Source organism: Osmerus mordax, chromosome 23, assembly GCF_038355195.1.
Source record: "Osmerus mordax isolate fOsmMor3 chromosome 23, fOsmMor3.pri, whole genome shotgun sequence".
Taxonomy (NCBI): domain Eukaryota; kingdom Metazoa; phylum Chordata; class Actinopteri; order Osmeriformes; family Osmeridae; genus Osmerus; species Osmerus mordax.
In genome coordinates, this window is record NC_090072.1 from 7,049,766 (window position 1) to 7,070,793 (window position 21,028).

Sequence of the window (21,028 nt, forward strand, 5' to 3'; positions counted from 1 at the left end):
GAGAGAGAGAGAGAGAGAGAGAGAGAGAGAGAGAGAGAGAGAGAGAGAGAGAGAGAGAGAGAGAGTGCTCTGTCAGACCAACCATGCGTGATACTGCATCCCATGGGACAGAGAGACACCATCACGATGGGGTAGCGAATCAGTGTGCGTCTGTATGATAGTGTTATTTGTTTGTGTGACAGTGTGTGTCTGTGTGTGTGTGTGTGTGCATGCAAGCGTGTGTGTACTCTCCCCACACTACAGTGAGCACACACAGGGAGCTCAACTTCAGACACCAGAAATACACAATTCCACACAAAGATAACTGGATTGGAATTGAATAACCACCTGCGTGTCTACACGTGTGTATGTATGTGTGTGTGTGTGGGGTTCCTCACGGCGCTAGAGTGAGCCGACAGGGTGCTGGCGGCCGAGGGGGTCCTGGACACCACGGGGCTGGCCAGCTGGGGGATGGGGCCCCTGGCCACGGTCAGCTGGACGCTGGCCGAGGCCCGCTGCAGGATGCCTATAGCCTGCTGGTGGGTCACCGTCAGGTCTAGGGGCTGGCCGTTGATGGCCAAGATCTGGTCCGCCTCCTTCAGCTTCCCGTCGCTGGGGAGGGGGGCAGGGGGAGGTGGGGGTTGGATAGGGGGTGGATGAAATGGAGGGGGAGGTGGTGGAAAAGGATGAAGAAGAGGTTTCTGTGGTTTGTTTAAATCCAAGAATGGCAGCTCTGAGTCAGTAAGAATGCCATCATCTAATGTTTGGCTGTGGTTTGAATTCCGTAATCACAAATACGCCCTGTAATCTACGACCATTACATGACTACACATTATACAGTTTACAGATGTGTTCTTGCTAAACTGTTAGATAGTTACCAGATAGATATAGCTACATTATGATATGGTTACACTTTGCTCAGATACGTATATAGGTTAAATACCTTGGATCCCAAATTCAATTCAAGTTAGTTCAGTTCGAGATCCAAGGTATTTCAAACCCCTTCTTGAGGACATTTTCCCCTCCTTTTCTCCACGCGTCCCTACCAGTGAGCCACGCTGCCAGTCTGGATCTCCTGGACAAAGATCCCCAGCTCTCCCCGGTTCTCACTCCTCAGGCCCACCACACTGAAACCCAGCCCCCCTGACACCGGCTTCAACAGCTCCATGTGGGTCACGTAGCGGCCCTGTCAGACACACACACACACACGCAGACACACACGCAGACACACACACACACGCAGACACACACACACACGCAGACACACATGCAGACACACACAGACACGCAGACACACACACACGCAGACACACACGCAGACACACACACACACGCAGACACACACACACGCAGACACACATGCAGACACACACAGACACATACAAGCATATATGCAAGCACAAACATGTACATAGTCATCCACGCATACACGCATACATCCGCACACACACACATCGACACACACACACAGTCAGTTTTCAGCCCCTCAAGGCAGCATCAAAGACATACTGCTTCAGAAGTCTATTTGAAGTCAGTCAAGTGAGTGGAGTGCGCAGAGTGTAGAGTACAACTTGTCTCTGAGTGTCTTCAGATATATAGTTTGTGTCAAACAAGACTTGCTAAGGCTAAATCCAGGGCTGATAGGGAAGATTCAGAATCTATAGTCTGGACATTCAGAAAAGAGTGCTTTGAAACATAATGTAACAATAAACAAAAAACTAGTAACTTATTTTACTGTTGGCTCTGCAAGTGATGCTCAGACTGTGGTGGTTCTCAGACTATGTGTATGGCTCGCAGACATTTCCAGATCTCGGATTGGTTGATACCTGAGCCATGGAGCGAATGATGTGCTCAAACTCCTCGGGGGAAGGTTTTCCATTGATCTGCAGGACAGTGGAGACTTCTGGGTAAGCAAGATGGCCGCCGTTGGGTTTGATTGTGTAGGGCTCGCTGAGCTCATTTCCAAGAGAGGATGGGACACCTCCCTGTTGTCACAAAGAGAATATAATCAATAAATGAAGTCCTTCACCAAATCATGAAGGACTATATTTCTAATTTGGATCCAAAATGACAAAGGTTATTTCATTCAATTCTGAAGACAGTTGACATTGAGGAAGCAAAGCATATTTGCTTCAAACATCACTTTTCAAATATCTATCAACTCTATAAACACGAACAAAGGGGCTAATTCATCTAATTCCTGAAATCTTGCATAAGTCGCAGACTAAAAGCGTTGAAGCAGGATAGCTCGTTATCCAACAGCGATTAGTTGGATCTATAGCAGTCTAATCCTGGAGAGATAATGGCTTCTAGCTGATGTTCCAACAATGATTGTGCTTCCAATGCAATATTTCCATCATGGCGGAACGCATCGCCCGCCATCTGGATGCATTGATATGATACCAGTTTAATTGCAGCACTGACTCGGTTTGTGTGACTAATGAATTACATGAATTAGGCACTGTATAAAATTGTGGTTGGGGATCATATTTGCTGGGGGTGTTATGTTTATGATTAGTTTGAATGCGATCCAGGAGAATAGGCAATGCATTACAAACATTTAATAAACACTTCATTTAAAAATCTGGCCACTTTCAGATTGTCCTTTTGAACTTGCATTGAGATATAATCAGTAAGGCACACAAGTTCAGGGATTTGTGTTCCAAATTGTAACAAACACTTTCCAGTGAGCCATAAGTGGTTATGTTTAGCTTTTGTCAACAAAACCCAGTGGGTCCAGACTAGGTTAGCATAGCGCTCAAGAAGCTGTCCTGTTCATAAGCTTTGTTAGCCTCAATGGCTAAGAGGATTAGAGTTCCAGTTTGGTTCTTGAACATTTGAGAAATTGTTTCTGCCCCACTTCACATAGCGGCGGCCTCCCCCTCTTCACAAAAAAGGCCCCGTCGCCATAGCGACGTGAGCCCTGCTAGGCCCTGGCACAGGGGCTACAGACAGAAGACTGACTACAGTCTGCCTCTGGTCTCCCAAAAACAAAAACAGCACAAACTGCATCTTTTCAATAGATTTGTTCCACCTTCGGTGGCAAGCAAATTTCCTGACATTGGAAAAACTCTGTTCTGAACTTTGTTGCACACATTTTAAATGCTGTGACCTAATAAATGTAGGTCTTTGTGAGCTAATACTTGGTTATATCAAAATAGTTCTGACTCTTGAAAGATCTTCTTTGAACAAAGGAAAGTATACTCCCCATCCACACACACACACAACTACACACACAAACGATATAACTGACACAAACAAACTATCACACCAACACACACACACATACTTCTCAATCACAAACTCCAGACGTCACCATGTCACATAGGAATGTGACGCTACTGAAATAAGGATAAGCACAGAAGATTCCAGCTGGTATTTTATCATCTGAAATTCCACCCGGCCCACCCCCCCAAAAAAAAGGTTCCATCATCCTTGCCTCCCACTGCATAGCTAACATACCTTCCTTCTGTGTCTCAAGCACTCCCCAGCCCCTTCACACACATCCACTCTGACCCAAACGGCTCTGCTCGGGCTGAAGAATGCAACATTTTGCCGTGGGCCAGCATAAACCGAGAAGAATATCTGTTTCTAGCTGCCCGTGTCTGCTTAGATAACCTTATTAAGTCTGCTGATATGAACCCTGACTGCAATATGATCATAACCATTCATGGTCTAGGAGAGGAGAGGGATAATCTAGGTTTGTCTGGACGGCAGCCCAAGTAGAGAATAATTCAATAAGATTCTACTAGAGACTACAGTAAGATGCAATTTCCTTGAAGGTCAAGGAGCAGAACTATCCTATGAGATTATTACAATTTCTGAAGGGGCACGGTCAGTGTTAAATATATGTACATGTACATTTATATCAAGCCAATTTTATCGAAGAAAGAAAGAATCTGAGATTTAGCTTTGAAAATAATCATTTCTGTATTCACATAACAAAAACTTACAAAACTACGATCACCGCTTAGAACCAAAAAACAAAAACCGGGCTAGGTCAGGTTGGTATGATTGACACTTGTATTACAGAGACAGTATGCAGGCAAGGAGAGAAGGTGTAACCGACACGAGCAGAGAGGAGCTGTCCCACCTGGTCCTTGAGGTGCTGGACAGACTTCTGCAGGGCCAGGATCTGGTGGAACAGCGGGCTCTGGAGAACAGACTTGAGCAGGCTGAGTTTCTCCTCGGTGGGTACCTCCCCACGCTCCCTTAGCTTCGCCTGGAGCCGCTCCACCGCCTGCAAGGCACGCTGGGTATCTGCAAATCGTTGCATATTTCAGTGACAGCGTGGGCCGGCCAGTGGGGGGAGAGAGAGAGGGAGAGAGGGTGAAAGAGAGGTTGAGACAGAGAGACAGAGAGAGGGTGAAAGAGCGAGAGCAAGAGAGAGAGAGACAGAGACAGAGAGAAAGAAAGGATGAGACAGCGAGAGAAAGAAAGAGAGACAAAGATAAATTATAGTAGTACCACAGGATTTTTGGTAGGGATGGTGAGAAATAGGATTCTTATCACAATACATTCAATGACCAAGGTTGTTGTGATGCTCATTTATGCTTCCAGATAGGCTGACTTTGTTTATTTTGTTTGTTTTACTGTTTTTGATTTTGGAATGAAGTGATTTTTGAATATATTTTGTGGGCTAGGTTATAGACTGTTTTTGATCGATATTATCTTGGTATTATATGCCAAATCAACACCCACAAGACTTAACATGCTTGCTAATTGTAAAAGTAGTATTGTAACAGATTTATGGATAGGTAGAGGGAGAAAGATAGACAGTTAAAGAAAAAAAGAAAGAGAGAGAGAGAGAGAGAGAGAGAGAGAGAGAGAGAGAGAGAGAGAGAGAGAGAGAGAGAGAGAGAGAGAGAGAGAGAGAGAGAGAGAGAGAGAGAGAGGAAAAAAGCTGAGGTAAACCGTGCGTTGCATTGCAATGAGGTTTAGCTAAGGTCGACCGCTGCTTAACAGAGCCTGGAATATCAGAATCATGCCGCTCTGGGCTTTTCAGCCAATGAGCAAAAATATCAAATCAAGGTGATGTTCTCTCTCAGAATAACAATGGTTCCACTTTAGCCTTTTAGCTCCATCAAGGAAACCGAAATAGGAAGACCCCCCCCTGCCCAACTGTGTTTGCTTGCTAGACCTTACCTAAGCTCCACAGTCAAGCAACACAATCCTGCTTGCCTCTTCAGAGTGGCTTGTTAGTGAGGATGGGCTTGCTTCATCTGGATAAGGACGAGGCCATTTCTGAAGCTTGCAGACTGTGACTAACACCTAATAGGGCGGGCACAAGGTCCGAACATCTTTTTTTTGGGATGCTCCAAGAAGCCCACTCTTTTTGAACAGAGGCTGTAAACAAGTCAACAGGAGTGTCCCTAAAGAGAACGGGGGTCTTTCAGGGTGACTCTTGAGCTGTTTGTCGATGAGACACGAAGAATGAGGAATCTCATCAGAGTGTGTTTGCTTGACTGATAGGCTGTCTCCGGAAGAAGCCTGTTTGTGATAGCTTCTTGCCCTTTTGTTATTGCTATAGGAAGGGGGGTAGGGCATTGAACTGGTACACTTTCAAATTGACCATCAGCTAGATTCAGTATTCATAGTAATGTTTGTATAATTTTAGGGGAAATGTATCACTTTTGCCATATATTTTAGATCTATGAGACTTAGGCATAGTTTTCAAATGTGAATGAAAATGTCAACAACAACAAAATATCTGCAAAAGGCAAAAGTCTTTATATATTTGAAATCTAAATGTAACTGACTGATGACTTACCCATTGACTCAATCATCTTGTATCCTTCAGGCAAATGCAACGTGCCAGCTAATTGCGAGTGTTCGGATTCCCTTAGTCACAGCCTGTGAAATAGAAATACTGTATGTGTCACTTCCTTCAATGAACAAGGAAGCTAATGTTCAACCATGCTATGCAGAACCTTTGCGTAAATCATTGTATACTAACTTTTCCACAGTTTCCCCTCTAGTTCACTTTGACTTAAAAAAAAGTGCTCTTAGCATATTTTGTAGCTTGCCATCTCTATTTACACAAAACAGTTGCCAGTGTCAAAGTCAGCAGACAAACCATACAACATTCCTTTATCTGAAACCCTTCCATCTCTAAATCACTTGTGAATAAATATAACAACAAGACTTGCTACTGTGTGTTTACATTTACATTGCATTTAGTCATTTAGCAGACGCTCTTATCCAGAGCGACTTACAGTAAGTACAGGGACATTCCCCCCGAGGCAAGTAGGGTGAAGTGCCTTGCCCAAGGACACAACGTCATTTGGCACGGCTGAGAATCGAACTGGCAACCTTCAGATTACTAGCCCGACTCCATTTAGTCATTTAGCAGACGCTCTTATCCAGAGCGACTTACAGTAAGTACAGGGACATTCCCCCGAGGCAAGTAGGGTGAAGTGCCTTGCCCAAGGACACAACGTCAGTTGGCATGACCGGGAATCGAACTGGCAACCTTCAGATTACTAGCCCGATTCTCTCACCGCTCAGCCACCTGACTCCCTCACCACTCAGCCATCTGACTCCCACCGTTGCACCGTAACATCTATGCACCCTCCGGTCTGCAACCATATACACACCCTTAAAGCCCCCAGAAGTAAGCTCTGCATCATGAGTGGTAGGGCCTTTTCGTCTGCTGCGCCTAGGCTGTGGAACGCCCTCCCCGACCATCTTAGGGCCCCCCAGACAACAGAGGTTTTTAAAGTAAACCTAAAAGCATATCTTGAAAAAAAAGTTTTTGACTAAATGTGTATTATAGGTTTTGCTTTTAATTATTTATTGACCTTGATCTTTTTTTTATTTTAATAATTAAACTTTGATTATATATGTGTATTACTATATGCTTTGTAGCACTCTGAGATTGTTTTAAATATAAAGTGCAATACAAATACAATTTTTTATTATTATTATTATTAAGCTATTACTGGTCACATTCACATCAAGGTTGTTGGGTGCTTTTGTATTTGACTAATGCTCTTATTGAAGGATTAACATCTGTCCATAGCCATTCCTGGGACTCTTAATTGACTTTGGCACTGGCTATGTGATATGTTTGGCAGGCAATGGCATATTGTGCGTCGAGTAAAGACTGTGGTTGATATCTCCAGGTTTAATTGGAAAGCTTCCATTGTTTGACACAGCACGTTTCAGTAACAACTTCATGATGGATTCACAATTGAGAACATAGTTTCATGTATTGCTGATGGGGGTATATTTGTTGTTTCGAATTAGTCTGTATTGGAAACACAGATCAATATGGGCTCATTAGTCTTCTAATCTTATATTAAGCACATAACATATGTGTTGTTAGTGGCTGTGGATAAAATGTTAGTTTATTAATAAACACTGAGTTATAATTTTGTTGGCTTGGCACAATCATATCCAGTCCAAAACATTGAGCAAGTCCCATAGGTTACAATAATTACCAGCACACTGTGCCTCACAAACACACTAGACTGCTGCCTTTGAAGGCTTGTTGCAAGGCAGAAGTGCAAACTTCATTACTCTCGTTCATTAGTTACAAATATATTTGGCAGAGACGTTTCTTGATAATTAGGGTAGCCTATTGTTAAATATCCAGTACCAGGCAAACAACTAGCCATTGTCTCATTTATTATTATTATTATTTTGAATATCATATATAATTTATATCTAACATGGCAAAACAAAACTATATGAGGTCTCGATTTTTGTTGAATAAGTAGGCTATAGACAGGCTATAGGCTACAGTCAACAGTGAGTTTGGCCATAACGGAGGTTAGGGACGGCTTTCCAGATAAACAATAGGATCCAGCGACCACATAACACAGAACTGTGATCAATTAACCATTATTGATCGCAGATTTGAAACATATAGAGTACCCATATAAGACGGCTTTCACGTTTATAAAAAAAAAGCTATCCTAAAGCTAGCTTTCAGAAAGGCACAGCTACAATCCGCTTTTCTCAACTCCTCCTACTCCATCTCATCCATGGGACGCTGAAGCAACAGGCTTCCGATGCTTTTAGAGAGGGGACGTTAAGTTTTATCATGTTTGAACAGGCTATGAGATTAACCACCGAAAAATGCATGTTCATGCTGAAATGTAGAATATTTAAATACAGAATGAATGATAAAGCACAAACAAGCCTGATTTACAAACACTTGCACGGGCCGACGTGACAGGCGCCTAGATGTAGCCAATTAGCAACATTGTAGCTTGGAAAACCGCACTCGGTGTTACATTTGTATCCGAAATAGTAAACTGCACTCCAACTATGAAGTGTATTACAAAGATAATTTGAAACATGTATAAACTCACATATGCGTTGACCCTTATATCCTGCGGACACGGGACATATCCTTTCTCGTTCTTCTCCAGCTAACGGCGCACAGACTCTGGCTTAAAGATGGGGCGTCACGTAACCTGATCTTCTATAGACATTTTCAGCACTAGCGGCACCGAGTTGAACTGGGACCGCCTATATAGTGGACTGCCGGGGTTTATAGCGAGGTCACAAGCGCCGCTTGGTGGATACCATGACAATTAGGCCTGTAGTGCAGTCTGCTGGCTGTAAACTACAACTGAATCATCTCAAGTGTTGCTCTCTCCCTCTCAGTAGGCTACCAAGTGATTAAAGGACTTCAGTCATTCCCATAGCTTAATGATATTCAGAGAGAATTCAAGGGATGATCATTGACTTTCCTGTGACATTATGGCTACTGTTCGTGCCTTCTTGAGACGTAGGCTATTTGATCACATTGTTTGTTACATTGTTATGCCTGTGTAAGAGTTTGTAACGACGGTATCAATAAACTAAATGTATTTAGGTTTGCTAATCAGGGAAAAAAATTGCAAGCCAATTTAAATAACTACAAAATAACACTGCTTAACGTGTAAGCTAACCAAACAGGGCCGATATAATTCTTTGTGCAAAACCCTTACTATGTGAAAATATCTCATTCATGAGAGGGGAGTTGCTTTGCTAAAGTACATCAATATTCACCTCTCCTAGTTACACACAACACACACATGCACGCAGACACACACACACACACACACACATCAGATCCAGGGAGAAGCCAAGTACCGCAGCCAGCGTGCATCAAGCGTCTGATGTTGAGCATGCAAATAGGAGGCTGTATCATGTGCTCATGGATTTTGACTGAAGAAAACACCTTGAAAAAGGACACACTGTACTGATAAAATGAAGATCTTTTGTCTGCGTCCTGTTTATAGGATTATGTGCTCAATTCCAGGTCCCAATGTGCCAAGCTTATCAAATTGGATATGAGCGAGAGCTGTTACTCAAAGTTAAATGTATCAAATGCCCGCAGGGACAAAGTCTCTTTTTACCTTGCACATAGCCTTGTGATTCAGTAGCATATCTGACTTGGGTTGTGCATCTGTATCCTTGAAATAATAGGCTACTGGTGGCAGTTTCCTTTGACATCAATTTATGAATTAATAAAAAAATTACTTTTACAAATTGGCCTAGGAACGTCAAGGATTCACACACTAAAGACGGTCGTCGTCGGAGACTTGTGGACAGGGCTCTTAAGTTTTATCAAAAGTTTGGCCAGAGATTACCATATGTCAACGTTTGGGTACTTTATGCTATCCTGCAGACCGGGTGTGAAACACCTGGTGGTGTTTCTGATTGGCTGGTAGGTGGCATAAGGGAGTCAGGTGGCTGAGCGGTGAGGGAATCGGGCTAGTAATCCGAAGGTTGCCAGTTCGATTCCCAGTCATGCCAACTGACGCTGTGTCCTTGGGCAAGACACTTCACCCTACTTGCCTCGGGGGAATGTCCCTGTACTTACTGTAAATCGCTCTGGATAAGAGCGTCTGCTAAATGACTAAATACCATGATGTAAATACCATGATGTAAATACCATGATGTAAATACCATTTACCTCTATAACTCGAGACAGCTATCAACTCGGCAGAAAACTTACCTATGCCTGCGCCTCGTCCATTAATTGTATTAATTAGTGTTAAATTATAGCGAGAGCAGTTATCCCTCAGCGTAAGAAATACAGCGTAAGAAATACAAGGTGTTGCGTGAGAGCGTGTGTATTGGTTAAAATGCGTGAGTCTCACGCGGAAAATGCGTGAGACTTGAGAGCCCTGCTAATGGAAAAGGTTTGCATCGTTTCACATGGTAGCCACATTTGACAATACGTCTTTTCTGTACAGTAGATTGTATTTTCTGTTGGACGTGTTTGAAAGTTAAACATTTCGTGTTGGTGCTTGAGTTGCGTTGATACCAGACAGCTTGTTGACACTTGTCAGTTCATCCGGTGATCCTCCACATTTTCCTGGTTAGTGAAATAAACTGTCCGAGAACCTGCAACTCAAAAGTAGTAAACTACTGTGTAACTGTTCATGTCCAGAAATAATATGAAACAAGTTAATTGACCCTGAGTATCATGATGTGTAAAATATATGGAAAAGATACACCTCTTCATCGATAGTTATTAGTACTATGGAATGAGGCCCTCATAAAATTACTTTCCAGACCAATTGTATTTGGACCTCTGAAATATGCTACATTTATACACATGCATAATCTGTCCTGGTTTAACTGCACGTGACATTATGGTGCCCCGGCGTCAGCTAAACAAATATCAGCAGAACATTCAAGGTGGAGTTCGACAAAATAGGCTTATTGGCGTGTGGCAACTAAACTGGCGATGGTCTGGTAGCATACAACAATTGGTTAACAAAGGTAATCAATTGAGTCGCTAGAACAGTTACAGATTTAAATCGAACTCATGTATGAATCATGACATTGGTCTAATGAAGTTGTAACGTAGTTAAACAACTAGCTAGACTGTCTGTAAAAACAGTTAGTGATAGCTTGTTAGGCTGGCTATCTTAAAACGGATCATAAAACTCCCAAATTTAGTTTCAGTGATAGTACCTACAGTATTGGCATTATCAAACTAATCATGAAAAAACTCAAATTAAAGCGTTTTTGTTGTGTAATTATTCATTCATAAATAGTATGCTAACTAATGTGCTCATCTTAATTCATAATTTGACATTTTCATTAGATCCATGATTGAAGATGATTATGACTGAACACAAAGTTAAAATAAATTAATAATAGTTTGGTGTCTGTATGTCACTGACATCCTTCCCGTTTTCTTATTTTCCATCTTTGGACAATGGACAGTCAACTCCAGGACGGTTTACAGTTTTCATGGTCATCTGGTGGCAAGGCATGGCAGCAAAAACAAGGTAAACCAATCACTATTCCAACTTTTTAGAGGCAGCAGACTATCTCTTGACGGTTCTCACCAGTCAGCATGGGTTTACTAGTCATAATTGTTTTCATATCTATAAACGGTGTCTTTTTAAATAGTATTACTAAAATGTTTTGTAAGCTTTCAATCACAACCGAACATGTTCCAGTGTAAGGCATGTGCAAAAACGAAGAACATGAAAACATTTGCATTATGTTGAACATAAGACAAGCTTATTGAGGCACAAAGGCTCTCTCAACAGTACTGCATATTAAAGTGTCAACACTTTGGTGATGTAATAATTCCCCATCTTGCTTGCAAGAATAACTGGGACCTTCTCAGATTTTATTGGATTCACTTCACATAAAAACTTTCCCCCATAATCCTTAATTTTCCTAAACAGCTTTACACTTGGCAAGTAGGCTTTCAGAGCAGCATGTTGAATTTGTGCACAGCAGTTTAATGGTCTCATGTATTACTTTATGATGTTCAATTACTATGTCTCAGGTGCTTAACTGTCTGTGTTGAGTAAATCCATTGTTGGCAGCCGGATTTGGCAGTGACACACACAACATTATATATGTTGTCCAGAAACTCAATGACCATGTTTGCAAGTGACTGAAAATTGGATTGCACCTCTTCAATAGCATTTACAAAACTGAAGACAGACAGCCTGCTGTTTTCTGTTTTTTTCTTCTTCTGAAATACAGAATGTGAAGTGGAAACGCTTTTAGAGTCCATTCAAGAATGGAATTGAACAGCAAGCCTTCTGAATAGGAATTAAAGTCCATTCAGTAATTCCCTGAAGTCTGGTGCCACATGCAAGCTTCTTGTTCACCGAAGGTCCTAATAATCACAAAAAGCAATGAATTGAAAAGCAATGAAAAACACAAACATTTCAAATCCAGGATTCTGGGGTATAGGAGCATAACAATAACACCTCATGGCCTGTCATCATTTTGACATTTTAGATGGTGCGTTAATCCCAGTGAAAACTCTGGAATGAGAGTAATAAAGTTCCTATCACAGGTGTTGATATTTTGGCATTCCAGTCATTACTCTTGGAGTTTGGGCGGGAGGTAGTCATCACGCCATGTTGTCAACATTCTAGTCACGGCAGCAGGATATTACAAAGGATATAGGTTATCCATACAGATGCTCGCTAAGCTTGGCAGGCAGTGTGTACAGTAATGACATGAAGCTTTGGTCAGTGCTGTACCTGCAGAAATCCATTTACATTCGGGCAGTATGGCAAGCAGTGCCGCAGAGAGATAACACTTCATCTTGCTTCCCAAAAGCACCGATTGGAAAAAACCCTGATCTGCTTCAGGTTCAAGGTGTCCCTGAATGATTATGAGGAAAGTACTTCCTCAACAAAGTCAATGTATGCAAAGGTTTAACGTAATGTTCAAAGCGATTCATTGATTGGTTGTCAGGCTAATAAAATGGAGAATTGATTTGATTTGAGAGAACCTAGATTACAGATTTGTTTTATTGAATTGTCTGTGTATTATGATGATTCACGTAGGTTTGTTGACTTTGGTTGGTTGGTAGGTAAACTTTTATTTGTTCATCACCTCTTCCATTGTGAATTATGTTGAGTTTAAGATTCAAAGCCACTTTGAAGATTAGTATTATCATCCCACTGTTGAAAACTCATTATTGGTGGGTGTGACATGTCCCATTCCCATTTCTGCCAACCCCCCCCCCCCCTCTTTTTAATATGATATGTAATGTATGTAATCCTTAGTTATTAAAAAAGCTGTCCCACCCATATTTGAAAACAAGATGTCCTTGCCCTGTGGCATCCATGAATTTGTGGAATGACATCACAAAAATAACATTATTTTCTTGTATTGGGAGGCTAGATAGTTCTTGGCCAGCAAAGTGTTATTCTACAGCACTTTTAAATAAATAAATACATTTTAAATAATTGTTACTCATGTCATGTAGGCTACACTACCATGCAATATAATAATATTATTGTATATAACACATCACATATCAACTCATAACACACAACCAGTATAAATAGTAAAACAGAATATACATAAAACATGAGAATAGGGATAAAATGCACTACACGGACACAAAGCACAATCATAAAAGCAAACACATTCCTTAGTATAAAGTCATCATTCTGAATTGCCCTAGAGGAACCAAAACATCAGGCTTCAGTTTTGGGATTTATTCCAGTATGCTGTGCAGTAAAACTTAACGCTTTACCTCTCTCTAGACACCAAACTAATTTCCAGATCTAGCCATCCTTGAACCTGTGTTGTCTGTTCCTCTTGAGCTTACTGGAGTTGTTAGTTACTGTTTTTTTAAAATAGCTTTTTAAATAATTAAACAATTAGTGTTAAACCTACATTCTCCCCATGCACCAAAATAAATAGTCATGCAGTCATGCCCTTGATAATTGCTGTGGTCTCTGACACATGAAAACATTAAGTTAATCATCTCACTTCTGCTATTAAACATGTTTATTTGTATATGAAGGAATTGTGCTGTCATGTGTCTTTTAGAAACACTGTGTTGGCTTTTTCAGTCACAATCAATATCTTGACATTTTCCTTTTTGTATTTACATTTCAATGTAAAGGGGTAACAAAGCTGCCAGTTCTTATTTAGGAAAATGTGACTTTCAATGAGAACTGAATACAGCCACCGCATTTTCAGCCATACTACCTGCAGAGAAGTTGCCTGACTTTGACTTAACAGTCACACACTGTAAGCATGCATTACAGCAGTTAGCCAATCGAGGGCGATGATGTTGGTGGCCCTTTGTCTCATGTTTACTGGTAGGGGGAGCCCGAGTATACGGTGTGAGAAGCAATCCAGATCCGAGTTTTTCTTCTCTCCAGTCTCTCGCCTTCTACCTTGACTGGCCGTACCCGCATTTCTCCCAGGCAGTGCTGGAAATTGGTTTGTCATATTTGCAGAGCGGTCTGTAAGAAAAGCAAATACTTTTTTTGTGATTTTTTGACTTTGGAGTTTCCCCAAACTTTCCTAAATATCCTGGATACTCAACTGCGTTTTGCCTCTGGGCTCTTTGGACGTGATGTAGCAACTGCACAAGGAGACGCGTTGTGCCTGTGTAAAGGGACAGTCATCTGGATACCAAACACGGAGCCTGTTCTTTTCTCCTGCGATATCGTTAGAATACACGGATTCTAGCCATTCACGGCTCAACAACCGAGCGACTTTTCAAAAGAACATTTTAATTGGAGTTATGCGGAAACATTATTATGGTTCACGTTTCTTTCTCATCTGACTCTTTGAGGAGATAGGCAAATGCATGTCGCTCTGTGCGTAAGGACAAAATCAAGTGGATAAAGACAATTGTGCGAATTTTTTAACGACTTACACTTTCAATGGCAGGACTTGAAGGGTATCATCGCGTTTTTATTATCATCTAAGGCACGGTAAGAGCATATTGTCAAGGAAATGCACAGACATGCACTTCATCTATCCTTAATTTGTTTTTATATGCACTTCAATTCCCAATTTGCGACAGGGGTTGTGCCCAATTGAAGGTTGTGATAATAAGCTTTATGTAGACTTTCTCTTCCTATATTTAACCTATTTTTACACATTTGTAATCGAACTGTCTTTGATATCGAAACTCATGGTGTCTGTTGAGGTGATTAATGAGAGACCTTTCATTAAAGGTTGGTTTATAAGACAAGCTCATCTCTTTTCAACAACCAACGCAGTTGAGGCAGAGCAGTATGGAATGCATGGATGTTAATCCATGGATTTATGGAAAATATGTCCGCAATCGTTTTTCCATTCATTCTTTCGAGCGTGTTGAAATGATGCGCATCGGAAAAAAATGTGGTTTATGCGCAATGAGAAGTTTAATGGATAAATGCGTTGCGGTGAATGAAGTTGCGCTTGCCTTTCACAATCACAATCCCCTAATAATTTACGTATGCTAATGTTTTAATGAACGGATTCACCCCCCCCCTCCACACACACACACACACACACACACACAGACCTGAACATCATCTTAGGTGGTATAACTGAAATCTCTGTAGGGATGTGGCTTTCCTGAGTGCCATCAGTGAGGTTGAAACGGAAAAGTGACGCAGTAACGTCGGTCGATGTGCTTCGGACAGGACGGAACGGATGGACTGATTAGCAGCACGTATTATGTTGTGGTGGGACACTGAACTGATAACAAATCACAAATGTATGATTTAGGATTTTGTTATACGACACTGTCGTGACTACTACACCCCCTCGTAAGATGACACACTTTGTGTGCAATTGTGCGCTGTCTTTATGTAGGGCTGTCTACATACAACTTTATATTACTGTAGAATCTGTCTACAAATATATATTTGTCTAGCAACTTAAATATAATATATATCAGCTTGTTTAATGGAATGGTGTACTATGAAATTCACTGACATACCAAGACACGTAGGTGGTTCTTTGTACACGCGGAGGCAGTAGGTAAGCCATTATCTGGGGGTTAGCAGGTACGATTTAGAGTAAATCAGAGTGGAAGAGATAAGAATATGAATTAGAATAAAGGTGTTCTCGTGTGTGCACCCACAAGCATTGACATTTCTTCTGTTTTTATGGGTATCATTATTTGTATTTTCTCTATGCCAGAGACCGTTAGAGAGGGATTTAACCATGTATCTGTTTTTACTCTTTGGTAGGCTACACATGTATAGCCTTTACTTGATCCCACATACCAGGAAAAGACAGCACAGACAGATTACTCTTTTTAATTGATGTTTTTATGTAAGAGTTAGAAATATATTATGTTTGTAAAAATGTACCGTTTGTCAGGTGTTTATGTAACACTTATTTGATCAAGGACACTTAGTCACAGTATCTGACATAATATGATGTGTTGTCAAGCAGAAGACAGCTGATTAAAACAGTCTGGCCAGTGCACATGAACAAAAACACACACACAAAACACACACACCTTGACTGTAGAGGGAAGATGAGAAGACATGGTTTGCTCTAATTGGTTGTCAATCTGTAGTTTGTTAACAATGTACCCTGTCCATCCTGGTCCGATTACAGCTTCTCTATATCTGTTGTACTATTTATTAGCTGTCTCTTGGAGGAGAAAAATATATTTAGTCTGTTTCCAGAAATACTAACCCCCCATACCTTACTGGTAGGATAGTTGTGCATTGTGCTTCAGCTGTAAAACGCAGTCAATTGATTGAAGGTAGATCAATTCTGGCAGTAGATAGAGCTGTTTTAATTATGAACCGAAAAGCGGAAGCCCATGAAATGGAGAGGGATGGAGAATGCATGGCTGGGTAGCGGGTGCCTCTCAGCGTGTGTGAACAGGCCTACCTGAACCATCTGCCGTGTGAAACCCTAAGGTCACCGCTGCTGTCATCCACTCCGTTGATGGTCAGCCTGTATCCGAAAAGCATGTCTGGCCTCTCAATGCAGCTGAACGCGGCGTTAGGACACATTTTCGAACATTTCCTTTCTTTACACTCAGAAAAAACGACAGGTTAGAGCACTACAGTTTCTTTCGGCATTCTGCGTTGTCATGAACAAAAACTGCACTGAAATCATACCAGTTGACAATTCTTTTGGTGCAGCAATGCAAAAGAGAAACGGTGAAGAAAGAGCTGGTATAGCAATGTGGTCCCGCCCGGTCCACTTAACAGGAAGAGCTCCAACTGAGAAGGAAAGACTATTGAACAGTTGCTGTGCACAGGGCGTACTCCAGACTGCCTCTCTGCTCCCTCTCCTCCTGTTTCCCTCGGTGAAGCACAGACAAGCTGAACAACTTTATCTCCCTGCTCCTTTTCATCCGTGTTGCGTTGTCAATCTCGAAAATGAATTCGCATTGTGTTGTTGTCACTTCAGTTTCTCCTCTTCTCTTCGCTTTAGAAGCTAGCGCCTATCTCTGAGGAAGCCTTACCAAAAGAAAACAAAAAAACATCTTAAAGATATATTTTTTTCCCCTCTTCAGAGGGGATAGAGAGAAGAGTCAACTAGGTTAACCCTTTTGACATGTATGGATTCCAACAGCTTGCTACACTCTTGAGACTGATGAATATATGTTTATTCTTCAGTGTTTCTCTCGAGGGTCCCTGTCTGTGTTTATATTACTCTCATGATTTAAGGCATATTCTATACAGCGGCCCACATTTCCCACTAATGGCGTCGATTTATAATAATATGGGTTAATTTGGTGCCCTTGATGAAAGCCATAGTTTCGCTGTAAGCAATCCTGACTGCTTCCATATGGGCCATTGTGTTGCGTGTCAAAAACTATACTTCTGTGTGTGTGTGTCAGTCAGTTTTCAATTCAACCAATTCCATTTGCTTGATTTGATTTTAGATTTATACATCACTGCATGGCTTTTGAAATGAAGTTGTGCTTCATGGTAGAGGACCAGACGTGAGGTCTTCAGTTCTCTATCATGTTACGTTCATGGAATAGGACTCGATGGATCTTCTGATATACAGTAGGTTAAGTAAAAGACAGTGTATACGTTTTGTACGTCGCTTTGGATTAAATCATCTTCTAAATGAATACAATTTTAAATGTCAGAGTGATAGTTAACCTACTACATATATGTTTAGTCTCTCTCTCACATACACTCATATATATATATACACACACACACACGCACAAACACACTAAGCTCTCTGTTGTCTCGCTTCTTAGAAGTAGTTTGTGGCCTGAAGGTGCAAGGTTGACGTGAGCAGACGTCTATAAACAGTATTAATAGAGGCTTTCGACACATGACATGTCACACGGTCAGTGAATGTAGCTAATGGACAACAGTGAGTGGGTTGACTGGAATACAACGTGACCAGACGAATACCTCCACAATCCCTTTATCCTGTACTCTGCATGCTTAATGGATTTACATTTACATTTAGTCATTTAGCAGACGCTCTTATCCAGAGCGACTTACAGTAAGTACAGGGACATTCTCCCCGAGGCAAGTAGGGTGAAGTGCCTTGCCCAAGGACACAACGTCAGTTGGCATGACCGGGAATCGAACTGGCAACCTTCGGATTACTAGCCCGATTCCCTCACCGCTCAGCCACCTGACTCCCTAATGGATAGGTATGTAGTGTGGTGTAGGATCTGGACTCAACACTAATTGTTCAGGTGCACACTGCCGGCAAATAATTGTGTTCGTCGGTGAAATTCATATTCATTTAACGCGTGTGTGTACCGTCATCTGCTCTGGCATCAGAAGTCATTTGTTCAGTGTGGCTGTGCACCCTCTGCCTCCTGCCTCTGTGTTTTTTCGCTTTAATGAGGGGAATTAATTTCTTTATGGAAGCTCGGGAAACAATTACAGGAAGGGAGGCGAAGCCAGGAGCGCCTGGCGAGGGAGGTCTCTTTTTCCCGCACTCCTTTCCAGTGCTGTGCTGACAGCACAGAATAACCGTCGGGTTACGCCAAATACCATGCCCTTTTTCCTGTTTTTTTCTCTCTCTCTCGCCAATTTGGTCCCATCTGAAGTCACTGTTGAGACTGATTTGCTGGTTTTCCGGTGGCTTTAAGGGATCTATTTTTGTGATTGATGGTTGTGGCTTGTCAAAGGTTTGGATTGTGGGTTGGTTGCTGCTGGTTTGTAGCCTTGTGCTATTCATCTTTCAATGCGCGTGGAGCTAGGCTTTCTTAACACGGAAACTGTGCAGACAATGTACAGGACGTAGGGAATGACTCATAAATCTAGGACAGGTATGGCTCATCAAGGTGCCATTGACTGTACAGATAACTGCTTTGACAACAGTCACATGGACATAGACACACACACACACACACACACAGAACCACGTGAGGCAGAAAACCGCTTTCTGCTCCCCCTGGCCTTGCTCTCTGAGGGTTCCTCAGGACAGGACCGATCATGCTGTGGAGGGCAGACGGGTCGGCTTGTGGAGCCCTCGCTCTCTCTGGCAGCAACGTGTCAGAAGAAGAAAAGAAAACGGAAAGATGATAAGCCGGGACCTGTCCGAGAGAAAGGTCCTCAAGGTGCAGACCTCTCAACGCCTCCGGTGGCCTGTTACACAAAGAGCCACGGTCAGAGAGGCTGTGGCGCGGGGCTTTCACATACCCGTCAACACAGCGGCCCAGCAGAAAATGGGTTTGTGTTGAAGTGTCAAGAGCGCGGGTGGGGGCTGGGATAGAGGGAGGCTGGTGTGGATTCATCCCCGATTGACATGTTTAAAAGGGGGAGGGGGTAGGTTAGGGGGCGCAGACAATTGGTTGCTCAACACTATGGCTTTGAATAGGGCGACCTCGAAATGTTCAAGGGCTACGAGGCCTAAAGCAAAATGTTGGACCCAACGCAATAAAACCCACAGAGCCATTAAGGCTGAAGTGTGCTTTTAGAAAATGACACAAGTCTTGTTTGACTGCCGTAACCAAAGCTCTGTATCAAAAGCTCGCAATTAGGCGACGAGTCTTCTCTGCCTTGTGGCAGAGAAGACTTGTCGGAGTGGGGCATACCGTATTGTGGTGCCAGCTAAGTGCTTGTGCATTAGTGTTTTCCATGCACACAGGGCAAGACAACACAAGAAAAATACTTCCAAGGTTTATGGGAGTGAAAGACCCAAGTCCACGCTATTTACCCCTTCGACTTGTGTGCGTTTTCTTCAACGTCTCGCGCCGTCGCGCCACAATGGAGGTGAACGGTGTGGCGTGTGGCTATGACAAGAATGCGGGTCGAGGGCCATTGGGAGGAGGAGAGAGGACGACACGGTCTCCCTGCAGCCTCTCTCATTTGCCATCCCTCCCTTTTGTCTCCTCTAACAACCCCATTCTTTATCCCTGTAATGACGGGGATTATCACATTAATTCCAGCTCCTTTATTCCTCACCCGGTTTGCCCCCCCCGAATGAGGTTGTCGGGGAGGCTAGCAGCCATGGTGGGACCACTAGTCAGATGGGGCGCGGAATCATTGGCCGATTCTGTGCACGTCGGAAGAGTCAGATGTGGTGTTTTCACCAAAAAGAGGAGTGAGGTCATGGAAACTTCTCCGTCTCTCTCTCTCTCTCTCTCTCTCTCTCTCTCTCTCTCTCTCTCTCTCTCTCTCTCTCTCTCTCTCTCTCTCTCTTCTCTCTCATAGACTTGTCAAGCTTAGAATGTGCTGAAATAGTATGAAGGGTCGGAGACGCCCCACTCCTCCCCTTCCTGTCTCCCCACCCCTTCCACTCTGGAAAAGTAGGGTGTGTGACCATTGCTGACCATAAAATAACCTTAAATCAGCTTGGGGCCTCATTGATTAGATGGCTCCAATGAGACGACTACCGTTGCAGTTGGGCAAGACGGGAAACAATACACATAAAAAAAGCTTTGGCGTCCATGTTTCCGGAGTTCTGCCACGTCACATTAATTCTAGTAATTTATGCATTCAATTTGAATAAGAGCCTGCGATGGCGCCGTGTTGGAGGGGCTGGAGAGCTCAACGGTGTGCACCGGGATGACCAATGACACTTTTCCCTCACAGTCCAAATTCTTTGGGACTTGTAGACTTTCTTTTAGTGGGCACTTTTGATAATCTGCCACCTTCCTAGCACCCTCAATTTGCCATTTAGTTAACTTGTCCCTAGGGGGTCAGAACACTTAGACACAGAACACTGGTACAATTTACTGCTCAATATGCAGGCAGATAGCTCAGAAAGGCCTGTGAGTTGAATGTGTTATTTGCCTTATTATTCTATTAGAGAGTGTAGGGATGGGCATGAATTCTCAAAGATGAAAAAATAAATGGAATTAAGAAGTACTCTTTTCTCCAATACAAAAGCCACATTTGGAAATCTCTGTCTCAGTCATTAT

The 21,028-nt window shown here is 42.5% G+C and overlaps 1 protein-coding gene across 1 annotated transcript in view; it reads right to left on the bottom strand.

The window, feature by feature from the left end:
* The window catches only part of LOC136967453 (multiple PDZ domain protein-like), a 42,958-nt gene extending 34,602 nt beyond the window's left edge, over window positions 1–8,356 (bottom strand). The window contains 6 exon segments of the mRNA XM_067261233.1: window positions 378–591; window positions 1,026–1,165; window positions 1,806–1,964; window positions 4,073–4,239; window positions 5,750–5,832; window positions 8,298–8,356. Coding sequence (XP_067117334.1) covers window positions 378–591; window positions 1,026–1,165; window positions 1,806–1,964; window positions 4,073–4,239; window positions 5,750–5,765 — 696 coding nt within the window. The 5' untranslated portion in view covers window positions 5,766–5,832; window positions 8,298–8,356.
* Between the last annotated feature and the right edge of the window lie 12,672 nt (window positions 8,357–21,028).